We start from the raw sequence: 22695 nt of genomic DNA on the forward strand, positions 1-22695 counted from the left end.
TATAAGGGGTGGCCACGTTTTGTAAATCAAACTCGCTTTGTTGTTGGTGAGAGCAATCGAATAAGTTTTTGGAGGGACATGTGGTGTGGAGATCAAGCATTGGAAAGGGTTTTTCCGACTCTATATCGCATTGCAGGTAATAGAGAGGCTTCAGTGGCGGATGTGCGGTCTTTTTCTCATGGTACGCACCAGTGGAACATTTTTTTTTATTAGGGATTTCCATGATTGGGAATTACCTATTGTTTCAGAATTTTTTAGCCTACTATATTCTATCTGATAGGGCACCGAGAGATAGATTGACGTGGAGGTCTTATGATCATAAGATATGTACAGTGAAGGCATATTATAACATCTTGACAACACAAGAGCATACTCCGTTCCTCTGGAAGAATATTTAGAGGACTTGTGTACATTTTAAAGTAGCTTTTTTTGTTTGGAATGCGGCTCTTGGGAAGATATTGATCACGAACAATTTGAGGAAGAGAGGATGTGTAGTGTTGGATTGGTGTTACATGTGTAAAAAGAATGGAGAATCTGTGGACCACCTCTTATTACACTGTGAGGTAACTAGGGTGTTATGGGATGAGACTTTTCAAAGGGTTGATGTTGCTTGGGTTATGCCTAGGAGGGTGGTGGATTTGTTGGGTTGTTGGAGAAAGATGCAAGGCTGTCATCAAGTGGTTGCAGTGTGGAAGATGATTCCGTTGAGCATTATGTGGTGCATTTGAACAGAAATGAATGCGCAATGCTTCAAAAATAAGGAACGCACAATGGCCGAATTGAAGAATTTTTTTCTCCATACTTTAATGTGCTGGTTTTTCGCTATTGTATTGCATGGGGATAATGTTCATGATTTCTTGTTTTTAATTTATCGCTTTTAGAATGTAATTAGGGATCTTTGTATACTTCCTGTGTACAAGGACTATATCTATTTCTTTCATATATATAATATTCATCTCTTACTTATAAAAAAAAAAAGTCAAATAGCATTATCCTTGTTTGAAAGACCCATATTTACCCTAATAAATGCTCTTTAAAGGTTATTGGGATAACACATTTCTTTCTTTCTCCAAAATCTAAAATTCGAGAATCCTCATTTCTCAATCCTCAAAGTTTTCCATATTTAAGTTGGATTATTTCAGTTATTTTTAGGCATATAATAGCAAAAATATTATTATTTGTAACTTTATGCATATGTCGCGTAACAAAATGAGTTAGGGAAAAATATGATTATACAAGGAGGAATTTTATGTATTAGTTATTATTCACTTTCACACTCCATATGTATAATTTTTTTTTTGTTTTTATAAGATATGTGAATATTTTTTATAGAATATGAGTATATTTTTTATAAGGTGTGGGATATGTAGGACAGTAAGTAGTAAAAGAATTTTTCTTATACAAAACGGATTTTATATCTGATTTTGATGGCAATTTTACATGGGCATGATGCTGCATTGGTGTTGGGCCTCGATGACTTCGGCCCAATGGTGTCAGATCTTTTGCCAATATGTACCGGATTTGTTGAGAAAATGAGGTTCTAATTTTTGGTCAACTAGAAGAAGTAGACGTTACACTATTGTCAAAATGGATAGTGCTAGTGAGCCGCACAACGTTTACTGTTGGTATATCGTTAGTGTAATTTTTTTTTATTTTTTAAAACTTTTTTAACATCCTTAATTATTAAAATATATACATACTAATTCATTAATAGTCAATTTCTTAATCATTAATAAAAATAAAAAATAAAAAATAAAAAAATAAAATAAAATATTCGAGCAATAATTTTGAGGGAGCCAAATATCATTTTCCTATCAAAATTCGTCTTTCTAGAAGTCTACAAAAACAAGAGTGTCTCACTTTCTCTTTGAACTCTCCTTTTCTCTCTAAAAGTCTCCCTCTCTCAAGATCCATTCATTTCAATCCATTAAAGGAGCCTATTTGAGTCAGCGCAAAGCTTTGGCTCCTCCTTTCCCTTCCTCTCTCATGAAAGCTATAGATGTAAAGTTTATCTTTTTTCTTCTTTGAGACAGAAGGCCACCTCCAAGCAATACGCACTATAACATTGGATTACTAGGCAATCGATCTACAAAGAGCAATAAGTGGTATCTCAAATTAGTGGGCAAGTGTACCTCATGCCATCCAAAGTGGCACACGAGTCTCACGTGCCGCCTATTGCAGGAGCTCCAACTGCTATAGGACCTGCTCCGTCCAATTTTTGTGTCTAAGATTTTCCAAGATCTAGCCATCCATGTTTCTCCACAGTTGGCACGTGGGACTCCATGCGCCAATATAGTTCTTCGTGCCTTCCAAATCCATGCAAAGTTGTGATTGAGTTAACTCTCAATTCTTACCTATCTTATTGTTTTCACTAAAACCTCGAGTTTACTTGCTTGTTGAAGTCTATGGAGTAGAGATAAATACATTTTTCAACCACAACAACTTATCCAAAATTGGTGCAACTCCATCTACGACAGCCCTACAATGGAAACCTTGGGTAGACTTTTTCGAGTACTGCCAACAAAAACCATGCACCTTTATAGTTGGTATTCTCTTGGACCATATTGCAGTCTATTAGCCAATAGAATGTGGGACATGAGCTACTCTATTAGTCCAAATTTTCCCTCCATATATGTTTTTCACACTTCTTTTACTGCTCAACACCTAGGCTTAAAATTTTTGGAGCAATTGTAAGGGTCCCCAAGTACTCCACCTACTATACTTTGGATTTGGTTCTAGATTCTCTTGACTAATTAAGTATCAAGAAAGGGGTTGTCATTAAAAAATTGATTTCATTGTTCAAAATCTTTTGAAAGCCGCTATATTGTCTGCTATAGGGAAGATCGTAGCATAAAGGGGCACATTGTTGTAGATTGTAACTAGGAAAGCATTGGAGGGTTACGTTGCCCTCATTCACAGAGCAACTATGAGAACGTTGTGTGATTTAGCGTGATGATGGTCAGAATTGATAAATCGTAGCTGAAAAACATGGATGAGGCATCATGTGCAAGTGATGGAGCAACATAAGTGTGATGACTTGTGGATGCTGCGCGCGCACTTATTTTAAAAAAAATGAGTAAATATGAGACCCACATAAAAAGGAATGTGCGGCGCTTGCATAATCTATGATAATATCTAATATTACTATAAATAAATAAATAAATAAATAAAAATGAGAAAATCTAGAAAAAGAAGGTTAAAAAAAAACTAACATAAAAGTCTTATTGGAGAGGGAAGAGGAAATGAGGGAAGGGAGGGAGAAGTTGGAATTTGAGAGAGTGTTTTACCGTTAAAAGAGGGAGAGAAAGAGAACTAAAAATAGCTAACCCAATTTTTAAAAATCTGATATGCTTGATTAAACAGATTTGCAAAAATGACGTTTTCAATAATGAAATAAAATATATTCAAGGCAATATAAATTGTGCACCAAATTAAGCAGAAATTAGAGCACCAAAGTAATGAATTTTGGGTTTTTCATGGACTTGTGTACAAAAGGGTAAGGATTAAGGAATCCAGTTGAGATTGGCCATCACTTTTAGTGGCAGACCGCAGACGTACGTGTAGCGCATGGTATCGTGTGTCGTCGCGTGGTTGACACACTTTTCACCTTTCCAAAAATGGCTACAGTAAATTTGACTTCATTCATAGCCAACAAATGTGCTATCTTTTTATTTTTTTTCTTTTAAAATATAATATTTATATAAGAAGTGATATAACCATAAAAATATTTTAAAAAAATAAATTTATAAATTTACGTAATTTTATACGATACGAATCTATATCATCATAAAAATAATTTTACAATTTAACATACGTATAACATCTTATTAAAATACATCAACTTGTAAATGTATATATTTTTATGAAATTTCTTTATAACTAAAACAATTCTCAAAACAAGGACTTTCTTTTTATTAAAGCTGGACATTCAAAACATCATGTCATTTTCCTTTGTACACACAAACCCCACCTTCTGAATTTTGATAAGGCATCGACCAAAAGGTAGCCGGCCAACGTCTTAATTCAATGTCGAGTAGTCGCGTTAATCAGTATGGTTGCTGGTAGCGAGTGAAAGTGGCCAAATTGGCCAAAAAGAGAATTTTATCAGTGATATCTAAATGTATAATGCTTTCATTATTATCATGACATGATAAAATGTACTGTAATGTCAACATCTATGTCATAGATCATATCATCATCATCATCTAATTGAGCACTGTCCGTGTTCTCTGTTTGCTTGGGAAAAGATTAATTTATATATACTTACACATATATGTATATATATTATGAAAAATGATTTGTATAAGTTTTAAATAGACAACTATCATATAAGTCCTTGTAAAAAAATGGATCTCGCCTTAAAAAAAATAAAAAAAAAACTATTCTCTATTAGTGAGACTCATTATTTTACAAAAATTTTGTATAAGACTTATCTATTTAAAATTTATATCTAACATTACTCATATATTATTTACAACTTGGTAGAGTACGAGAAAGGCGTTGTTGGAAATCGCATCAACATATATAATATAATATAATATAATATAATATAAATGCTATTAACATGACGACGAATGCATGGAAAATTCATGTTTTTTTTATTTACATAGTGAAAAGCACAAGCAATTAGCTGATATGGAAAGATCATGACAACTATATATCAACTATTAGCTGATCATGATATGTTTTTTTTATTTGATCATGACATTAATTTGGCTCTTAGTTTTTACCAAAAGACATTTAATTTTCATCATTCAAACAACTATATAACATATATATATATATATATGCTACCCCCTCAATTTACTTTTATATATTTCTTTCCCTCTATAGATTAAGTTCTCTGAAGATAGGGTATCTGATTAATATAGTCTCGCATGCACTATAATAGAGGATGAATCTGATGATGATGATCATGATAGTTCATTTAAACCGTCGAAGTTGAAGGAAAAAGAAATAAAACAAAGCACTATCGATCGTAAAGATCGTAAACAAAGCACTTCGAAGTTGACGTACTATATAATATGTATTATTATGATCAGGAAAAAAAAAAGTTTCAAGATGTGGAAGTGTCAACACTTTGGAGGCCATGGACCATGCATCCTGCTTTTGAAAAGACATGCACCTCCTCTATATAATATGCATGATCATTCAAATTAGAATTTAAAAAATAAAAAGTCTATCGAAAAAGAAAAAAGAAAAAGAAATATTAAGAAAAAGAAATATTCCTAGTGACAAAAATAATATATATATATATATATATATATATATATATATATATATATATATAAAGAAGGTGGTCGATACCATAGTGCACTAGCTATCAAGATGATCTTTAACTTTCAAGAATAATCATTGGCTTAGACCGCTTTTGATCTCCAATATTATAATTATATAGTTTCTTCAAATCATTATAAAGGTCTAAATTAACTTCTTTTTATATAGATACATGTACAATCATTTATATCACTATATATATATATATGTTTTAAATTGAAGATATTTTTGTAAAATGTTGTTACTTTTATAAATTATTTTATAAAAACACTCATCATTTAAAATATGATTGTGTGAATAATTATGAAAATAGTTGTATGTGTATCATTATCGATCCTTTTAAATAATGAATGATGCTACTTTGTCCTCTAATTTAATTTGACCCCTCATTTTGACCGGTCATGTATTTAATTTTTTTTACTTACTGATCATTAAGGAAGTAACTATTAATGTATTGATATATTTTTTTTAAATATTTAAAAATGTTTAAAAATCAAATACATGAGTTTTGCCTAGGCGGCACGCCCAACAGTCACTGCTGGACAGCAGCCTAGTATTACTCTTAAATTATAGAGAATCACATGCATTCACTACTTTTTATACTAAACCTGAAAAAACTATAAATATTAATATTAATGCAACGGTTGCTATGAGTAGGATCTAGAGATCTTATTAAGCTAGCTATTCGATTTAGAGATCTTATATATTAAGTTATTCGATTTAGAGAAAGTCATGTGGAAGGAATCAAGTGATCAAGATCAGTGCAAACATGAGTACGTACGTAATTTGGTTATAATATTTATGTACTAGCTAGTAATTTGAATCATGTACAAGCTGTACGTGCGTACTTCTGATGATCACCATCATCCCACGATCTCATCTTCTTATACAAGAAGATAGTCTTTGGGACTTGACTCCTATATATATATATTATATTTAAAAATAAGAAGTTGATTGGCCGTATAAAAATAAGAAAAGCCCTCCTTGGAGCAGATATATATGTAGTTTCTATGGGAAGATATATGTACTTTAACAAATTTTTGAGTTTTGATATTCTGCTTTTATATATACATGTGTAAATTTAAATCGGGAAATTGGAAAACCAGTTTGGACTGGACCGAACAAGACCGGTTGGTCCAGTTTTGAACCGGTCCGGTCCAGAACCGGTTCCTATTTTATGAAAACTGGCTGGATCCGGTTCGGTTTCGGTTCTGTAGTTTTTGGGACCGGACCGGTTGGAAAAAAAAATATATAAATTAATTTTATATATTATACAAAATATTTATCTATATAATATATAATTATATATTAAATTTTTATATATAATACAATAATTATATATCATATATGAAATAATTTTATATTATAATTTATAAATTATAACATAAAATGTTAATTTTAAATATGAACATTTCTAATTTGTTTGATCATATATTATTAATATAATTATATATAAGATAATGTTGTTATAATTTATCAAATAAAAGTTTAATCTTAAAGATGAAAATTTAATTGATCATATGCTTTAAACATAATATATATATTAAATTATTAATAACATTTTATCATAAGAAGTAACAATTTATTATATATTTTTTACATTTAAAAAAAATCGAAAAACCAGACCGGACCGGGCCAGAAACTGGTAAAACTGGACATACAGGTTTATGAGGATAATCGGGACGTAATCGGTTTTGAAAAATGCAAAACCGGTACATACCGGTTCGGTCCTAGATTTTGTCCAAAACCGGACCGGACCGAACCGGTTACACCTCTATATATATATATATAGGAGAGAGAGAGAGAGAGAGAGAGAGATAGTTTAGTTAATCTTGGAGCAATAAGTGTTACTTCATCTTTTTCTTCTACTTCACAACTATCTCAACAACTGTATAAAATTTTTGTTATTGATAGACCTAATTTGCCAAACTTTAGTTGGGAATAGAAGCTTTAGATTTTGGTAATATATAGTCTTGTTTTTTGTAAATAGTAATATATAATCTTGTTTTTTGTAAATAGTTACTACTTTCGTTGCTCGCATATTGTAAAGCTTAGTATAGGAAATTTTTGAAACCTTGGTTAGGGACTTTTATAATCCCAAATTTGTTTGTAATATATATAGTATTTATCCGTCATAAGTGAGGTTATTAATAAAATTAGAGTATCATCCTATTTTCTAAAATAAAGTTTATCTATCAAAAGTTCATATCTAATATTGAACGAAAGAAAATTCCAAAACGTATAAAAAGTTTCCGCACATATTGATCAAATTTTACTTTAAGGGGGAAGATATGCATGCAATAGCATGTACAATAATGTTGATAAACGAGTTGATCAATGTGTTAACGTCGTATTTCGTATACATTTAGACTGGGTTTCAGCAACTCGGATCTCGGATCTCGGTCTTCATACCTACAGCTTAAGAAAATAGAGAGAGAGAGAGAGAGAGAGAGAGAGAGAGAGAGAGAGAGAGAGAGAGAGAGAGAGAGAGGGGCCCTTAGTGGAGGCCTGGAAGTCTCCGACTACATTTGGGTGTCCAACTACTCTGAGGTACTCTTGATAGTTCTTGTACGGATAGAAATACTCTTCCATCCAAATGAGTATTTGAATATTTGTAAAAAACTTCCAACCCATGTGACTCTATTGTTTCGAATGAAGGACTCAACGGAAAAAAAGTTTGTGGTGGCTTGCGTGTATGCGACGAAAAGGGTAGTTTGCGTGTGTGCGACTGAGAGGGAGATGGAGGTTTGTGGTGGCTGGGTCTGCGAGAGGTGGCCGCCGGTGTGAGGTGGTGGAGGTGCGGTGGCGAAGGTGGCCGAGTACAGTGGCACAAGTGGAGAGAAATGGGTTTCACCCATTTCGGTTGGGTTATCGCAGGGGACATAACACTGCGCGTGGGGGAGATCGGTGGTGGCTGGGGGAGTCGTCGGGCGTGAGGGGGAGTCGCCAGTGGTGGCGATGAGAAAGGGCTGCCCACGGCGACGCTGGGCTGGTTCAAAACCCATTTCGGGCGTGGGGTGAATCGGGCCAGAGAGAGATAGAGAGAGGAAAGAAAAAAAAATTCATTATAATATTTATCACTATTATAAAATCACTATAATAAAATCACTATAATATTTATTACTAAAAATAAAATCACTATAATATTTATGGGACCCACACCTTTTTCAACTACTTATCCAAAAGTCAACAACTCAACATATTTCACACATCCAAACAATTCAAAATACTCTCAATGAGACCTACAAACTCACTCCAATCTCTACTCATAACTATTCACAAATATTTTCAACACTTCTCAGATATTCTTACTACCCAAGCGTAGCAGTATAGTAGTTTGTGCGAGAGCTTAACGAAATCAGAGACTTCTTCACACCTGGGGGTTGGCTTTTATATTAGGTTTTTGGGTGAGGACAACCATACTTTGCCTTAGGGAGCTCATGTCACTTCAACTGTTTGCATATTCAGAATCATTTAATGTGGCGTGGCTCCTGGGTAGCGTCATTAATGTAGCATAGAGTCCAGAAAGCAGCGCCATTAATGCGGCGTGGCTCCCTGACTACACTTTAGCCTGCAGATGATCATTGTTAAGCCTCTCCATGCCTGTTGTCAGGAGATCAAGGGTCCTTCGCATCTCTCATCCACCTGCCTGTATAGGTTCCCGAGGGCTAGGTGTCATTGGGAAGTGTCAGGGCAGCGAGTCTCATCTATCCCTACTGTCCATCTTTCCCACGTGATGGTTGCTTCTTGGGTTGGTTTTGCTTATGGGACGAGTGCTTTGTAGAGGTCCAGTAACTCCTTTTAGAGAATGGTTGTTAGGCCTGGTTGAGCTCTCTCCCCCTCCCCCCGATCGAGATCCCTTATAGGCCTGTTATACGGACCAGCGGGGAAAAAATCTCCTTACACAATGCATTATTGTACCCTTCAGTTTGATCAAGAATCATTCATTTCGATTCTCGAATTTTTCATTTTGGATAAAAATGACCATTCATTAATAATCTGCCCTTATCAAGATTCTAACTTTTGTACCACGTCAATATCCATAGAATCATGATCACACGTATCCTCAATCATGCCAACTCAATATTCCAAGTATACAACATTGTCATGGTAGATAGTAAAACCCAAAAATATAAATGAAACAATCCTTCCCACAGAATAAAATTGATTTATGGGACCTCCACCGTTTTCAATTTGGTTTTCTAGGTTGGTTTGTTTGTTTATTTTTTGTTTTTTTTTGTTTATTTTTTTTTTCAGTTGTCTATTTTTTATTACATGATGTTGTAAATGTATATGTGGAATTTAGCCGCCATAGTTGAGAACACGTGTAAAATGAAGTTATTATTTAGAGTAGTGCTACTCATCGTCCCTTTTACGGCCATAATCATCATCCAACAATCTCATGACGTGATAGTAAATGATTGCAAAAGCTTCGTTATTGTTACAAATAGAAGAAGGATACAAGAAATTAAACTGAAAGGAATAGAGAATTCTTTATTGTAAAACCGTGTCCTGCATATTACAAGCAACTCTGCTTTTATACAAGTAAGTAACTAAGGCTATAAAGGTAAAATTACAATAACAAACTTAACTAACAAAATTACAATTAATTGAAAATTACTTCAATTAACTCTCTAAAAGTCCCCCTCAAGATGATGTGTATATCTTATACACATTCATCTTGGACAAAAGAGAAAAGAATGAACTGTAACCAAATAGTTTAGTTAAAATGTCTACAACTTGATGAGCTGAAGAGATATGCAAAGTTTTGATTAGTGCAACCTGCACTTTCTCTCTTACAAGATGACAATCCAACTCTATATGCTTTGTCCTTTCATAAAATACTAGATCAAAAGTTATATGCAAGGCAGCTTGATTATCCCAAAAAAGTAATAATGTTTTGGAATATGTTTGATGAAAATCTGCAAGTAAAGAATGAATCCATGTAATTTCACAGACTGCACATGTCATAGATATGTACTCAGCTTCAGTAGATGACCTTGAGATTGTCTTTTGTTTCTTTGATTTCCAAGATACAAGTGAATCTCCAATAAACACACAAAAATCAGAAACTGATTTTCTTGTGTCAGGGCATCTAGCCCAATCTGAATCAACAAATGCTTTTATGTGAACTGAAGAGGATGCTGAGAAAAAAAGTCCCTGTCCTGGAGCCTTTTTGATATATCTTAAAACTCTCATAGTAGCTTGCATGTGTGGCTTTCAAGGTTGATCTAGAAACTGACTTAGGTGATGAACAAAAAATGTGATATCTGGTCTTGTGCTTGTAAGGTATATTAGTATGCCAATAAGTCTTCTATAGGTTGTAGCATCTTCCAATAATTCTCCATCTTCCTTGTTAAGTTTAGAATGAGTATCCATAGGAAAGTTAACTGGTTTAGAACCAAGTAAACCAGCACCATCTAACAATTCTAAAGCATATTTTCTTTGACATATCGAAATGCCTTGTTTTGTTCTAACAACCTTCATCCCCAAAAAATATTTAATAGGTCCAAGATCCTTCAACTTAAATTGATTATTGAGAGCAATTTTAATAGCCTCCATTGTTAACATATCATTACTAGTTAGGAGTATATCATCGACATATACTAACAAAGCCACAAAAACATTTCCTTATGAATAAGGAATAGTCTGACTTGGACTGCTAAAAACCAAGCTGAACTAAAGCTGCTGTGAATTTTGAATTCCACTGTCTAGATGCATGTCTTAGGCCATAGAGTGACTTCTGCAATTTACACACTCTAGTGTCCCCCTTTCGAAGATATCCATGTGGTAACTTCATGTAAACATCCTTATCTAAATCTCCATATAAAAATGCATTGTTGACATCAAGATGAATAAGATGCCAACCATATATTACAGCTAGGGACAAACTTCATCTTACTGTCACCATCTTAACAACAGGAGAAAAAGTTTCAAAAAAGTCGAGACCTTCCTTTTGAGTATACCCTTTTTCTACCAATCTTGTCTTATATCTCTCAATGGAACCGTCAGCATTATATTTAATTTTATAAATCCACTTACAACCTATAGGAACTTTATTTGGTGGAACGTCAGTGAGTTTCCAAGTATTGTTAGATTCTAGTCTAGCTAGTTCAAGAGACATAGCTTCTCTCCAATGACTATGATGTACATCCTGATGATAAAATTCAGGCTCTACTTGAGATGAAATAGAAACACTAAATGCACGATGAGAAGTTAATAGTTTGGAATATGAAACAAAATCAGAAATGTTGTAAGGAGTTTTAGAATGCTTACATGACATACCTTCAGAAGAGTTGTTAAGAGGTAGAAGCTGCGATATTACAATGATAATTATGCAAATACCCAGGGCTTTATGCTGTCGAGTAGATTTTCTTAAACAAAAGAATTAAATCTCATCTTGGATGTCAAGTTGAGGGGAGGAAGTGTTTGAGAAACTGTTACGATTAGTATTGAAAGAAATATTTGGTGAAGAAGTATCTGAAAGATTATTAGACGTAGTAAGATTTTCAAGTTGAGAAGTATATGGAGGTTGAGTAGTTGTAGTAGAAATTGTTTCAGGCATGTACTAAGGTATGACAACTTGAGATGAAGTAGAACTAGATTGAATGTCAAAACAGAAAGGAAATATACCCTCATGAAAAACAACATCTCTGGAAAAGAAGAATGATTTATTCTTAAGATCAAATAATTTGTATCCTTTTGTACCAAAAGGATATCCAATGAATATACATTTTCTAGCCCTAGGTGCAAACTTAGACTTATTTTGAGTAAGAGTTGAAGTATAACACAGTGAGCCAAAAACCATTAAGGTTTTATATGATGGAGGGATTCCATTTAAAACTTCATGAGGTGACTGATTATTTAAAATAGGAGAAGGAATCCTATTGATTATATATGTAGCTGTAAGTATACACTCACCCCAAAAATTTAGAGGTACATTTGATTGAAACCTTAAAGCCTTAGCGACATTGAGAAGATGTTGGTGTTTGCATTTACCTATTGAATTTTGTTGTGGTGTTTCTACATAAGATTTTTGATGAACTATTCCTGTTGAAGAGAAAAATCCTATCATGTTAAATTCTGGACCATTATCAGTTCTTACATTTTTAATTTTTGTTTTGAATTGTGTAAGAACTAGATTATAGAATGATATGAATATAGACCTTACATCTGATTTGCATTTTATAAGATATACCCATGTTGGTCTAGAATGATCATGAATTATTGTAAGGAAGTATTGAAAATTATCATGAGTAAAAACTGAGAAGGGCCCCCATATATCACAATGTAAGAGATGAAAAGGAAACGTGGCAGTGTAGGTATGATTAGGAAATGACAACCTTTTTTGTTTTGCTAAAGGACATATAGAACAATGGTTCATATGTACATCTTTATTTGGACAAACAACTTCTGGAATTGATTTAGAAAGTACTAGCAACCTAGCTAGAGATGGATAACCAAGTCTACAATGCCAAAGATAAAGTTTGGAGTCTATCATTGAGTTAATATTTAGCAAATTTGAAAAGCTATCAATAGCATTAGCCTGTGGTTGTTGCAGCAGATATAGACCAGTAATTCTTCTACCCTTCCCAATCATCCTCCATGGGATAAGGCCCTGAATATAGTACTCATTAGCCATAAAAATGAAGCAACATTTCTAATGATTTGTTAATTTGCTAAAAGAGATCAGATTATAGGAAAAAGATGGCACACAAAGTACATCCTTTAGAATTAATTTGTCAGATATTTGAACACTACCAATATGTGTAGCTGGAGCACTGTCACCATTTGTAAGTTTCACAGATGAATTGACTTTTTGAGTAATGTGTGTAAAGGAATCGACAGAATATATTATATGGTCTATGGCACCTGCACTATGATCTAGGCGGTTTGATTGAATTTGTTTGGAATACTGAAAATGGAAAGGCATGTATGTAATGAGTTTATACCTGCTGAAGAGGATAACATGTTTGGATTTGAAAAAACTGTTGTTGCTTGATGATTGTCATAGGATTTTTTATTGTTGTGATAAAAGCAAGTAGTTGCTGACATTCTTCTTGAGAGAAAGGCAGTGAATTTGTTGAATCAAGGGGAGAACTCGCAAGTTGAGCCATGACTTGATTTTCTGTAGAAAACTTTCCTCTCGTTGCTTATAATTTGGAGGATAGCCATGAATCTTGTATCACTTGTCCACTGTATGATTGGTCATTCCACAGTGAGTGCATAACAATTTCTCTTTTCTGCCTTGCTGCCTTACAAAATTATGTCTTGGATTTTCTGGTTTTTTTGCTCAAGAAAGCTGTCGTTTGCATGGTAATGATTCTTGAAGATCCAACTTCTTGCTATTTTTCTTCTTGAATGATTAAAGAAAACACTTTTGTGATTGATTATTAGCATTGGATCTAGAATCAGAATCTGACCTCTAATGTGTGAAAAATTGTCATTCAATCCCATAAGAAATTGAATAACATGCTGCCTATGTTGATATTCTATAAAGAATTTGACAGCCCCACAACTATAAGATTTCAAAGCCCCACACGTACAGTTTGGAATCTAATTGTAGTTAAGAAGTTCATCTCATAGACATTTAAACTTTCTGTAGTAAACACTTACAGAGATCTAATCTTGTGATAATGAAACCAATTCTTTTTGTAATTAAAAAATCCTTGGGTCATTTCCTTGAGAAAATTGATTCTCCAACTCTTCCCACATCTCTTTGGCAGTAGTAGCATAGATGATTGTTCCAGCAATGTCCTTTGATACAACATTTAGAATCCAAGATAAGATCATACTGTTGCACCTCTCCCATGTCTCATATAAAGAACTGGAACTAACATGTTGACTTATTGCTCCATTGATAAATCCCATCTTATTCTTTGCTTTCAATGCAATTTGCATTGATCTACTCCATGTATTGTAATTATCCCATGTGAGGACTTGAGAAATCAAAACAGATCTAGTCGAATCACCATTCTGTAGATGGTAAGGATTCGCTGATTGATCAGAGTTTAGGACTTGAAAAGAATTCGAGTTTGGCACATCGTCTTCCATCGCAACAGTAACAGATAGATGAAACCCTAAATTTTCACTGATACCATGTTACAAATAGAAGAAGGATACAAGAAATGAAACTGAAAGGAATAGAGAATTCTTTATTGTAAAACCATGTCGTGCATGTTACAAGCAACTCTGCTTCTATACAAGTAACTAAGGCTATAAAGGTAAAATCACAATAACAAACTTAGCTAACAGAATTACAGTTAATTGAAAATTACTTCACTTAACTCTCTATTAGATATATTACACTCTTAGGTCAATAATTTGATGTCATATCAATTAAGGGATATTGGTAAAAATGATGAGACGTGGCATGCTAGCTATTATGATTGATTAAAAATGGTTGATGGAGGGAATGACAAGTTTGATTCAAAATGAAAAAAAAAAGTTAGAAGGATCAAATTGAATGCCTCTCAAAATCAAGTTATAAATTAAAAAAATATATATGCAAAATTGAAGGTCCAATAATATTGTATTCAACACTTATAGACAGATAATTTAGTGAAAACAACGAAATTTGATTTTCATATTTTTGGTTAATTGTATATATATATATATATATATATATATATATCCTTCTTGATGTATTCGAGAATCATTTGCAAGAAAAATGATTATTCTAATTAATCAGATTTTTGTCGCATATATCTCATCCCCAATAAACATTATTTTTCAGTGAATTGGCATCTTAATTCCCATGGTAATTAAATTTTGGTTTATCCTAAAGAATCCGAGCGTAACATATATATATATATATATATATATATATATTAGTCAAGTTGATATTGCAATGAGAACTATATATAGATCACTTGGAGTGGACCCAACATTAATATTAATGTACTAATTCATGTCTATGATATAATAATAAATTAGAACTACACCATCAAAAGTGAGATATAGGTATATATCGAATTGACCTGCATGCAGCTACCTAGCTAGATAGTGTGAACTGAATGATGCTCATGATAATATATAAATAAAGAACCCTCAAGGATATATATGGTTGATTTCTTTGTTATTGGTGAATTAATTAATTATTAATTATTAATTATTATGATTGGTTGGATGTTACGATCGATGTAAGTTAATTGGTGTTAATTAATGAATTACGATCGATCATAATAAATTTTAATAAAGCTTACTCATGTGAAAGAACAAGCTGGAGCTAGGGAATATATTTTAATTCACAACCACCGTTAGATCATTTAGATTTAGATTTAGATTTAGATTTAATTATATGTGTACAAAGTAATTAATATTGTCCACCCAAATTTATCTGTTTTCTCCTTCTTTCTCATCATCATCTCTTCTTTGTTTTTTTTCTTTTTTAATTGGTTCTATCTCTATACATCTTTTAAATTCCTGATAGTTTTCACTTTTCATCATGATTTTTCATGCTTATATCATGATTGGAAAAACAAATATGAGCAAAAGAATAAAATTAAGTATTAAATGACTTATAAATACAATAAGCTATATATAGTGAAAATGGTTAATTTCTATTCAAAGTTCCCATGATTGCACTACACGAGTATTTGCAACTTCTTCTCGAAACTGGCAATTACAAGAAAAACCTTGGGACCTATATAGCTATCGAGAAATATATATTCTAGCCATGATTATATAAAAATAATCTTACAAATTGATGTGATTTAATATGATTTGATAGATTGTAAAGTTACTTAATTGTATTGTAAAACAGATATGATGGATCATATGAAGCCAAATCAATTTATGAAATTACTTTTATGTAATCATTTTGTGGCTATAGCACTCCTCATAGCTATATAGGCTTCAATTCAACTACGTCATGCACGTGTCCAGTAATTTTTATTAGAGAAGTGCTACAACTACAAAAAAATTTTATAAAATAAATTCATATGGTTTCATGTCGTTAGATCTACTTTATAATCTAACATATTAGTACTTCAAGACACATTAATTAGTAATTTGTAGATTTACCATGTACGTTTATGCATGAATTTATTTGTTGTTAAAGCATTTCTCTTTTCATTAACGTGTGATATTTTCTTTGGCTATAAATCCAACTATTTTTGGCTAATTAGTGTATGTTTTTTACATCTTAATATTTTTTTTTTTCAATCTCATTGGTATAAAATTAAGAAGTTAAAATCTAGGGTTTATTAATTCAGATATGTACATACGTGTTGAGAACAGCACTAGTACTACTGTTTTTAAGAACCAATAATATTAGAATAATTATACATACGATCATAACGTGCGTAAACGCCGCGTAATCATTTTGAAAAAAAATGAGGTCTACTATTAAAAAATTCATTTCTTTTATGTGGGTCTCATGTTTTATTTATTTTTTCAAAGTGATTACGCGACGGTTGCACAATTCACGATTCCAAATATATTTTCTCATAATATTAATATCAGAGAATTAAAAGGAAAAAACTTATAAATTGTTATGTTTTCAATATATATATATATATATAGTTTATTAATATTTTCAGAGAAAAATAATAAAGCGCATCAAAACAGTTGTATACATTTTAGTGGTCTATGCGCATAACCTTGTAAATCATTTAATGTTATTGTATTAATATAATTTATTTTATGTAAATAACAAGGTGGCCAACCCTCTCATATTGTGCTATGTGGGGCCAGGAAGCGCCCATAAATAATGACCTCCTTCAAGGGACCGGAAGTTGTAACTTGCCCTGCTGTTTCTCATCATATTCTTATTCAATTCTGATCTAATTCCTTGGATTTGGAGATCAGTCTTCCCCTCCTTGTTAACTTCCTCATAGTGTCGACATGGGTTGCCAAGAAGAGCCTTTGGTTCAACAAGTCCGCGAGTTGTTTGAGCAAATCTCAAGCCTAAAGAGTCTTAAACCCTCCAAAGATGTCAACATGCTCTTCACCCAACTCGTGCTCACATGCATGCCACCAAATCCAATTGATGTAACCAAGCTGTGCAAAAGGGTGCAAGAAATGAGGTCAAAACTCATTAGGCTTTGTGGGGAGGCTGAGGGACTTTTGGAGAGCCATTTCTCTACCATCTTAGGTTCATATGAGAACCCTCTTGACCATCTCCATATTTTTCCCTACTATTCTAATTACCTCAAGCTTAGCCTCCTTGAATTCACCATCCTTACCCAACAATATTGCACCCAATATCATGTCCCTAACAAAGTTGCCTTTGTGGGCTCTGGCCCCCTTCCCCTTACATCAATTGTCTTGGCCTCCAATCACCTCACCACCACCACCTTTCACAATTATGATATTGACCCTTTAGCCAATTCAATGGCTGTTCGTTTAGTTTCATCTGATCCTGACCTTTCAAAAAGAATGTTCTTCCATACCAACGATATCATGAATGTAACAACTGCTTTAAAAGATTACGAAGTGGTTTTCTTGGCAGCTCTTGTGGGCATGGACAAGGAGGAAAAGGTCCGAGTCATCGATCATTTGGCCAAGTACATGGCTCCAGGAGCTCTTTTGATGCTGAGGAGCGCGCATGGTGCTCGTGCTTTTCTCTATCCGGTGGTTGATCCTTGTGATCTTCGTGGATTCGAGGTTCTTTCGGTGTTTCATCCCACTGATGAGGTTATTAATTCAGTTGTCATTGCACGTAAATACCCAATGCCTACACACTCACTTGAGCAGCAGAGTCTTGGCCCCATGATACTGCCTAATTGCAAGTGTTCTGAAATCCAAGCCTTCAACCCTTTCAACCACGGCAACATGATTGAGGACTTCTCCATTGAGGAGCGCCAACTTTCCTAAACTCCTTAAATTTCACCAAGAAGTACTCTTGTCTGTGATGCTATAATATAAGCTGGGTATTGAGTCATTCAATTGCTTCTATCATATGTTCGTTGCAATATGTCTAACTTGTTTACATACCCACTCGAAGTATGTTTCCATTTTGTGTACTTCTAGCATCTTGAAATAAAAAGGTTTAAATGTGTGTTTCAGAATTTTTCTCTACTTAAACTTGGTAATCTATTTATTTTCAGTAAAAGCTTGACAAGCCATGGCAGCTATATATCATTGGATATATATGATGGGAGATCATAAATGTTCGATCTTTTGAATTCTTGTATATATCAGCTTCTTACTAATTAAGTTCTCCATTTTCATAGTTTATTTTCTTGACCTAAAAGGAAAGGGCGCCCTCAGAAAAGACTTGATTAAGAATGATCACAGTACCGGATTGATCACAACAAAATTTGGCATCATTTTTTAATTCAATTGATCATCTCTAAGTACTCCAATCAGTTAACAAGAAACTTTCAGTTATCTGTACATGCTGACAATTGGGCATGCTACAATAAAAATGGATATTTGTAATCATTTTTTGCGATGAAAACAGACTTATTTTAGCTGTGCAGAAAGATTTAATTTAGCTGATATCATGCCTGTTGTCTTAAACATCTTGATGTCAGTACTACTCCACTTTAATCTCTTCTTTCATGTGGATAACGTATCTTATACATGGGGATATCAGTGAGTGGAGGACAGGAAGAGAAAGCAGAGAAAAGACCAATTTGAGAGAGACCCATTTTTTGTTGGGTTCTGCAATAATATTTATGTTTTTGCAGTTACTACGGTTACTGCTGCATTAACGATACATACAATATATATCATGTATCATATTGGTGGCTATCTTGCTTTAAGTACTGTTAAATATTGGACAGCAAGTTGTTTGGGAAAACAACAATTGTGTCTTGTCATTTTGTCTAATTTGTTAGGGGGAAAACAACAAATATTTCTGTCTACTCCTTTTGTCATCAGCTACTATTCACCGGCCTCAGATCCTACACCTGACAATTTTTTCTTTATTTCTTCATAGGGTGTGGGGTGTGTGCGGTGAGTAGTACGTGGCTGATGAGAAAAATTATTTTTTATCTATAGTGGCTCCAAATCAACTCTAAAACCCTTGTAACTATAACATCCTATTTAAGATAAGATACTTCATTTAATTAAAGCCCATTTTAGGTTTTGCCGGATTAACTCCAAGGAATTAATTAAAACAACATTTTATTTGGTAGGCATGCAGGATCAATGTTATTATAAGCTAAGCTCCGGCCCTTTGACTACTACTACTTCACATGAATTGATATGTGTCAAAAGTACTTTGGTCCTAATTTTGAAGTAATACATGATGGTGAATGAAAAGTACTCTACATGGTTATTGAAATAATTAATTAATATATGATGAATGAACTGACTTTAGGTTAATTGATGATCTTAAGAAAAAACTTCCAATAGGCCAGACTGTTACTTATTATTATTATTTTAGCTTAAATAATCTAGCTCGATCGATCCAGGCCCAGATTAGAAATAGAATTAAAGTTATTAGTGAGGAAGTTCGTTCTCAAATGGGTAAGGATCTCTTGAAGTTTTTATACAAAATTACAAACTCTAAGATTTAGAATGAGAAATCTAGCATATATATATAAATAATAATAAATGTTGAATGAGCACGTACCTAATTAATAGTACGTAATTTCTCCAATTCAAGACCTTATAAAGAATTTGGACATAAACTCAAAGGAAATGTTAATCATTAATCACACATATTTGAGAAAATATAAACTACTATGATCAGTTTTCTTGTTTGCCAAACATTACATGTTATAAACACACGAATGCAAAGCATATATATATATATATAAGTACACAAATGATAATTGATCAACAATAAACAAACAAGGAGAAGGGTGGAGATCAGGAGAAAAAGGAAATTAATTAGGACAGTGTTTTCAAGACAAGACAAGGGGAGAGAGAGTACTCTAGTACTAGCTAGTGGAATAACTGTTTTAGCAAAAGTATTAAAGCGTCAAGAATCGAGATTAAGCTGGGTGTAATCCTAGCTTGCTTCTCATCTCATTGTTCTCATAACTATTTGATCATAATTACCCATCATATCATCACATATATACAAATATATATATATATATATTTTCATTTTCGTGCAAAATATGAGACCAAAAAAAAAAAATTCATGTGCCATTTAATTAAGTGATCAACGTCTTAGCAAATAATTAAGTTTTGAGAGTGAGCGAGAATGTGTGAAGTATTAATTAATATTGTAGTTTATATAATTGAAGCAATTATATATATTAATGTAGAATAATTTTTCTCATTAGTTACTATTTAATACTCCACATTCCATACCTTAAGAAAAACACCCAATACTCGATGAAAAAAAAAAAAGTCAAGTACGGAGTAAATAGTAGTTAATATATAACAAAACTCTTTTAATGTTCTTTGTTTTTCTTTTTGTTAATTTAATTATATAAAAAGTTCATTGGCCTTCTTCTTCAAGTGGTCGCCAACCAACCACATCATTCGAGGGCATGCAAAAGATTGTCATGTCTGGCCGGCCTTAAAATTACCGAAAAGATCAAGGGGATCAATTAGATGTATCGATCATGATGTGCTCATAAACCTTGGCCAAAAAGAAAAACAATATATAGTTACTCGATCGGTTACTGATCTCTCCTTAGTCATGTGAGTGATCATTATTGTACAATATTATAATTCCTTGGCAGGTTTTGTGGGTTTTACTTATTTTACACTCTTCCATAACTCCATAATGTCGACATAGGCTGCAAAGATGTCAACATGCTCCATCTTCCCCCAAACTATATATGCAGACACTTTATATATATTTGGAAAGCGGCCAACAATATTGCAGTAGCAAAAGTGCCTTTCGATCTTCATCCTGTGCTGATCATGATCCTTTCCCTGATGATCTCCACTTTTATCAATCGTCTAGGCAGCACACACACACACACACACACACACACACACACATATATATATATATATATATATATTCTCACCTCACCACGACTTCTTATATCATTAACCTGATCTGATTTATCAGCCGGCCAGTTCTTCAAAGTAGTCATGCTAGCTAGCTAGCATATATGGTTTCAACTCATGAACCTGACCTTTTCATATTCAGTGTTCTTCATGAGCTCGATCCCTGCTAATGATATGAAGTATGTTATATCATGATTTCGCTAATTAGTACAATATTATGGCCTCCGGATGCTTTTTTAATAATCATATATAGCTAGATGCATGGTGCTCTAGCTTTTGTCAATTATCTGGTGCATGCCTGATTCTTGTGGTCTTAATTAATCGGTTTGAGGTTCTTAGTTTCAATATCTCACGTACTCTTATTACTAGTTCAGTTATCGCGGTGCTAGCTTAAAAATATATATGTTCCATGTCTACGTACGCACGCACACCTGATCTAGAAGAGCTCTAAAAGACATTCAATTTCTGTAACAGTGAAAACAGGCCGATTGAGAAAGTCATGTCCGCTGATCAGAAGACCAAACAATCATCTCTGATCTCTCTTTCTCTCTCTCTCCATTATGAATTTTTGTCAGCTTGTTCATCTATGTCTGACATGTTTTGCTACTCCAAACATGCATGTTTTTTTTGGTTTCAATCAACTTCAATTTCAAGACAAAAGAAGGCCGGCTCAATCTGTTTTTAGAAATTTTCCTCTTTAATTGATCATTTGGTAATTAATCTAGTTACTAGAGAATAGATCAATTCGCATGGCGCCATGACATAATGCGCGCACATTTACGCGTGCAAGTTGCTTACTTCTTTAGATATAAGGATTGTTTCATCAGCTAGCTTGATCTTGCTAAGGTGGTGTTGTCTACTATTTTCGTAGTTATAGACTTGGCAACAAAATTATTAGCTATATTTATATTAAACGGTATTTCTGCCTTGCAGTACGTTAATTACTTATAATTTGACTTCATTTTTCTAATTCCAGTAGGTTATATATAAATATATATATATATATATATATTTATATATATATGCTGATCAAGACGCTAATTGGTTTGTTGGTCCAATTCATGATGATTTTGTTGGTACGTAGCTATTGGCGGCCTTTTATCTTCATTTTATAATTCAACGTTATGTTTCATGCCTCTTAATTTGTACATGCAGGATGACGTACGTCTTGTGCTTATAATATCTTATCTATCAAGGCCGCGTACCTGTAATTTCTTGTTAATTATATCTATGATCAAGGGGTGTTTTCTTTAATTATCTGTTCATCGACATGAGATATAATGACTTTTTTTTTTTTTTTTTTTTTGGGTAGGGGGAATTAGCAACATGCATGGTTCTTGTCGGTCATCTTGTCAATGATCTGTGCATGATTAGTTCCAAAATTATAAGTTGGATGATGCATGCAGGCTATATATATATAGCTGTTTCCATTTTGTTTAATTTGCATGTATGTTTCAGATCAGTACTCTACCGCCCCTCAATATTGCATGCTTTCCTATCACATCCAATCTCATCATGTAGATCAATTGCTTAATTTGTAACATAATT

The 22695-nt window shown here is 33.2% G+C and overlaps 1 protein-coding gene across 1 annotated transcript; it reads left to right on the forward strand.

Annotated features, from left to right (window-relative positions):
- The first annotated feature begins 17020 nt into the window (after positions 1-17020).
- LOC108981230 (nicotianamine synthase-like) lies at positions 17021-18318 on the forward strand. Its single transcript, XM_018952341.2, has one exon. The coding sequence runs from the start codon at positions 17125-17127 to the stop codon at positions 18094-18096; it is 972 nt and encodes a 323-aa protein (XP_018807886.2). The 5' UTR covers positions 17021-17124; the 3' UTR covers positions 18097-18318.
- Positions 18319-22695: the final 4377 nt, after the last annotated feature.

Source organism: Juglans regia, chromosome 11 (assembly GCF_001411555.2).
Source record: "Juglans regia cultivar Chandler chromosome 11, Walnut 2.0, whole genome shotgun sequence".
Classification (NCBI taxonomy): Eukaryota; Viridiplantae; Streptophyta; class Magnoliopsida; order Fagales; family Juglandaceae; genus Juglans; species Juglans regia.

What these genes read in the sequence shown, in the direction of transcription:
- LOC108981230 (XM_018952341.2), top strand. Translation starts at nt 17,125, where the DNA reads ATGGGTTGCCAAGAAGAGCCTTTGGTTCAACAAGTCCGCGAGTTGTTT.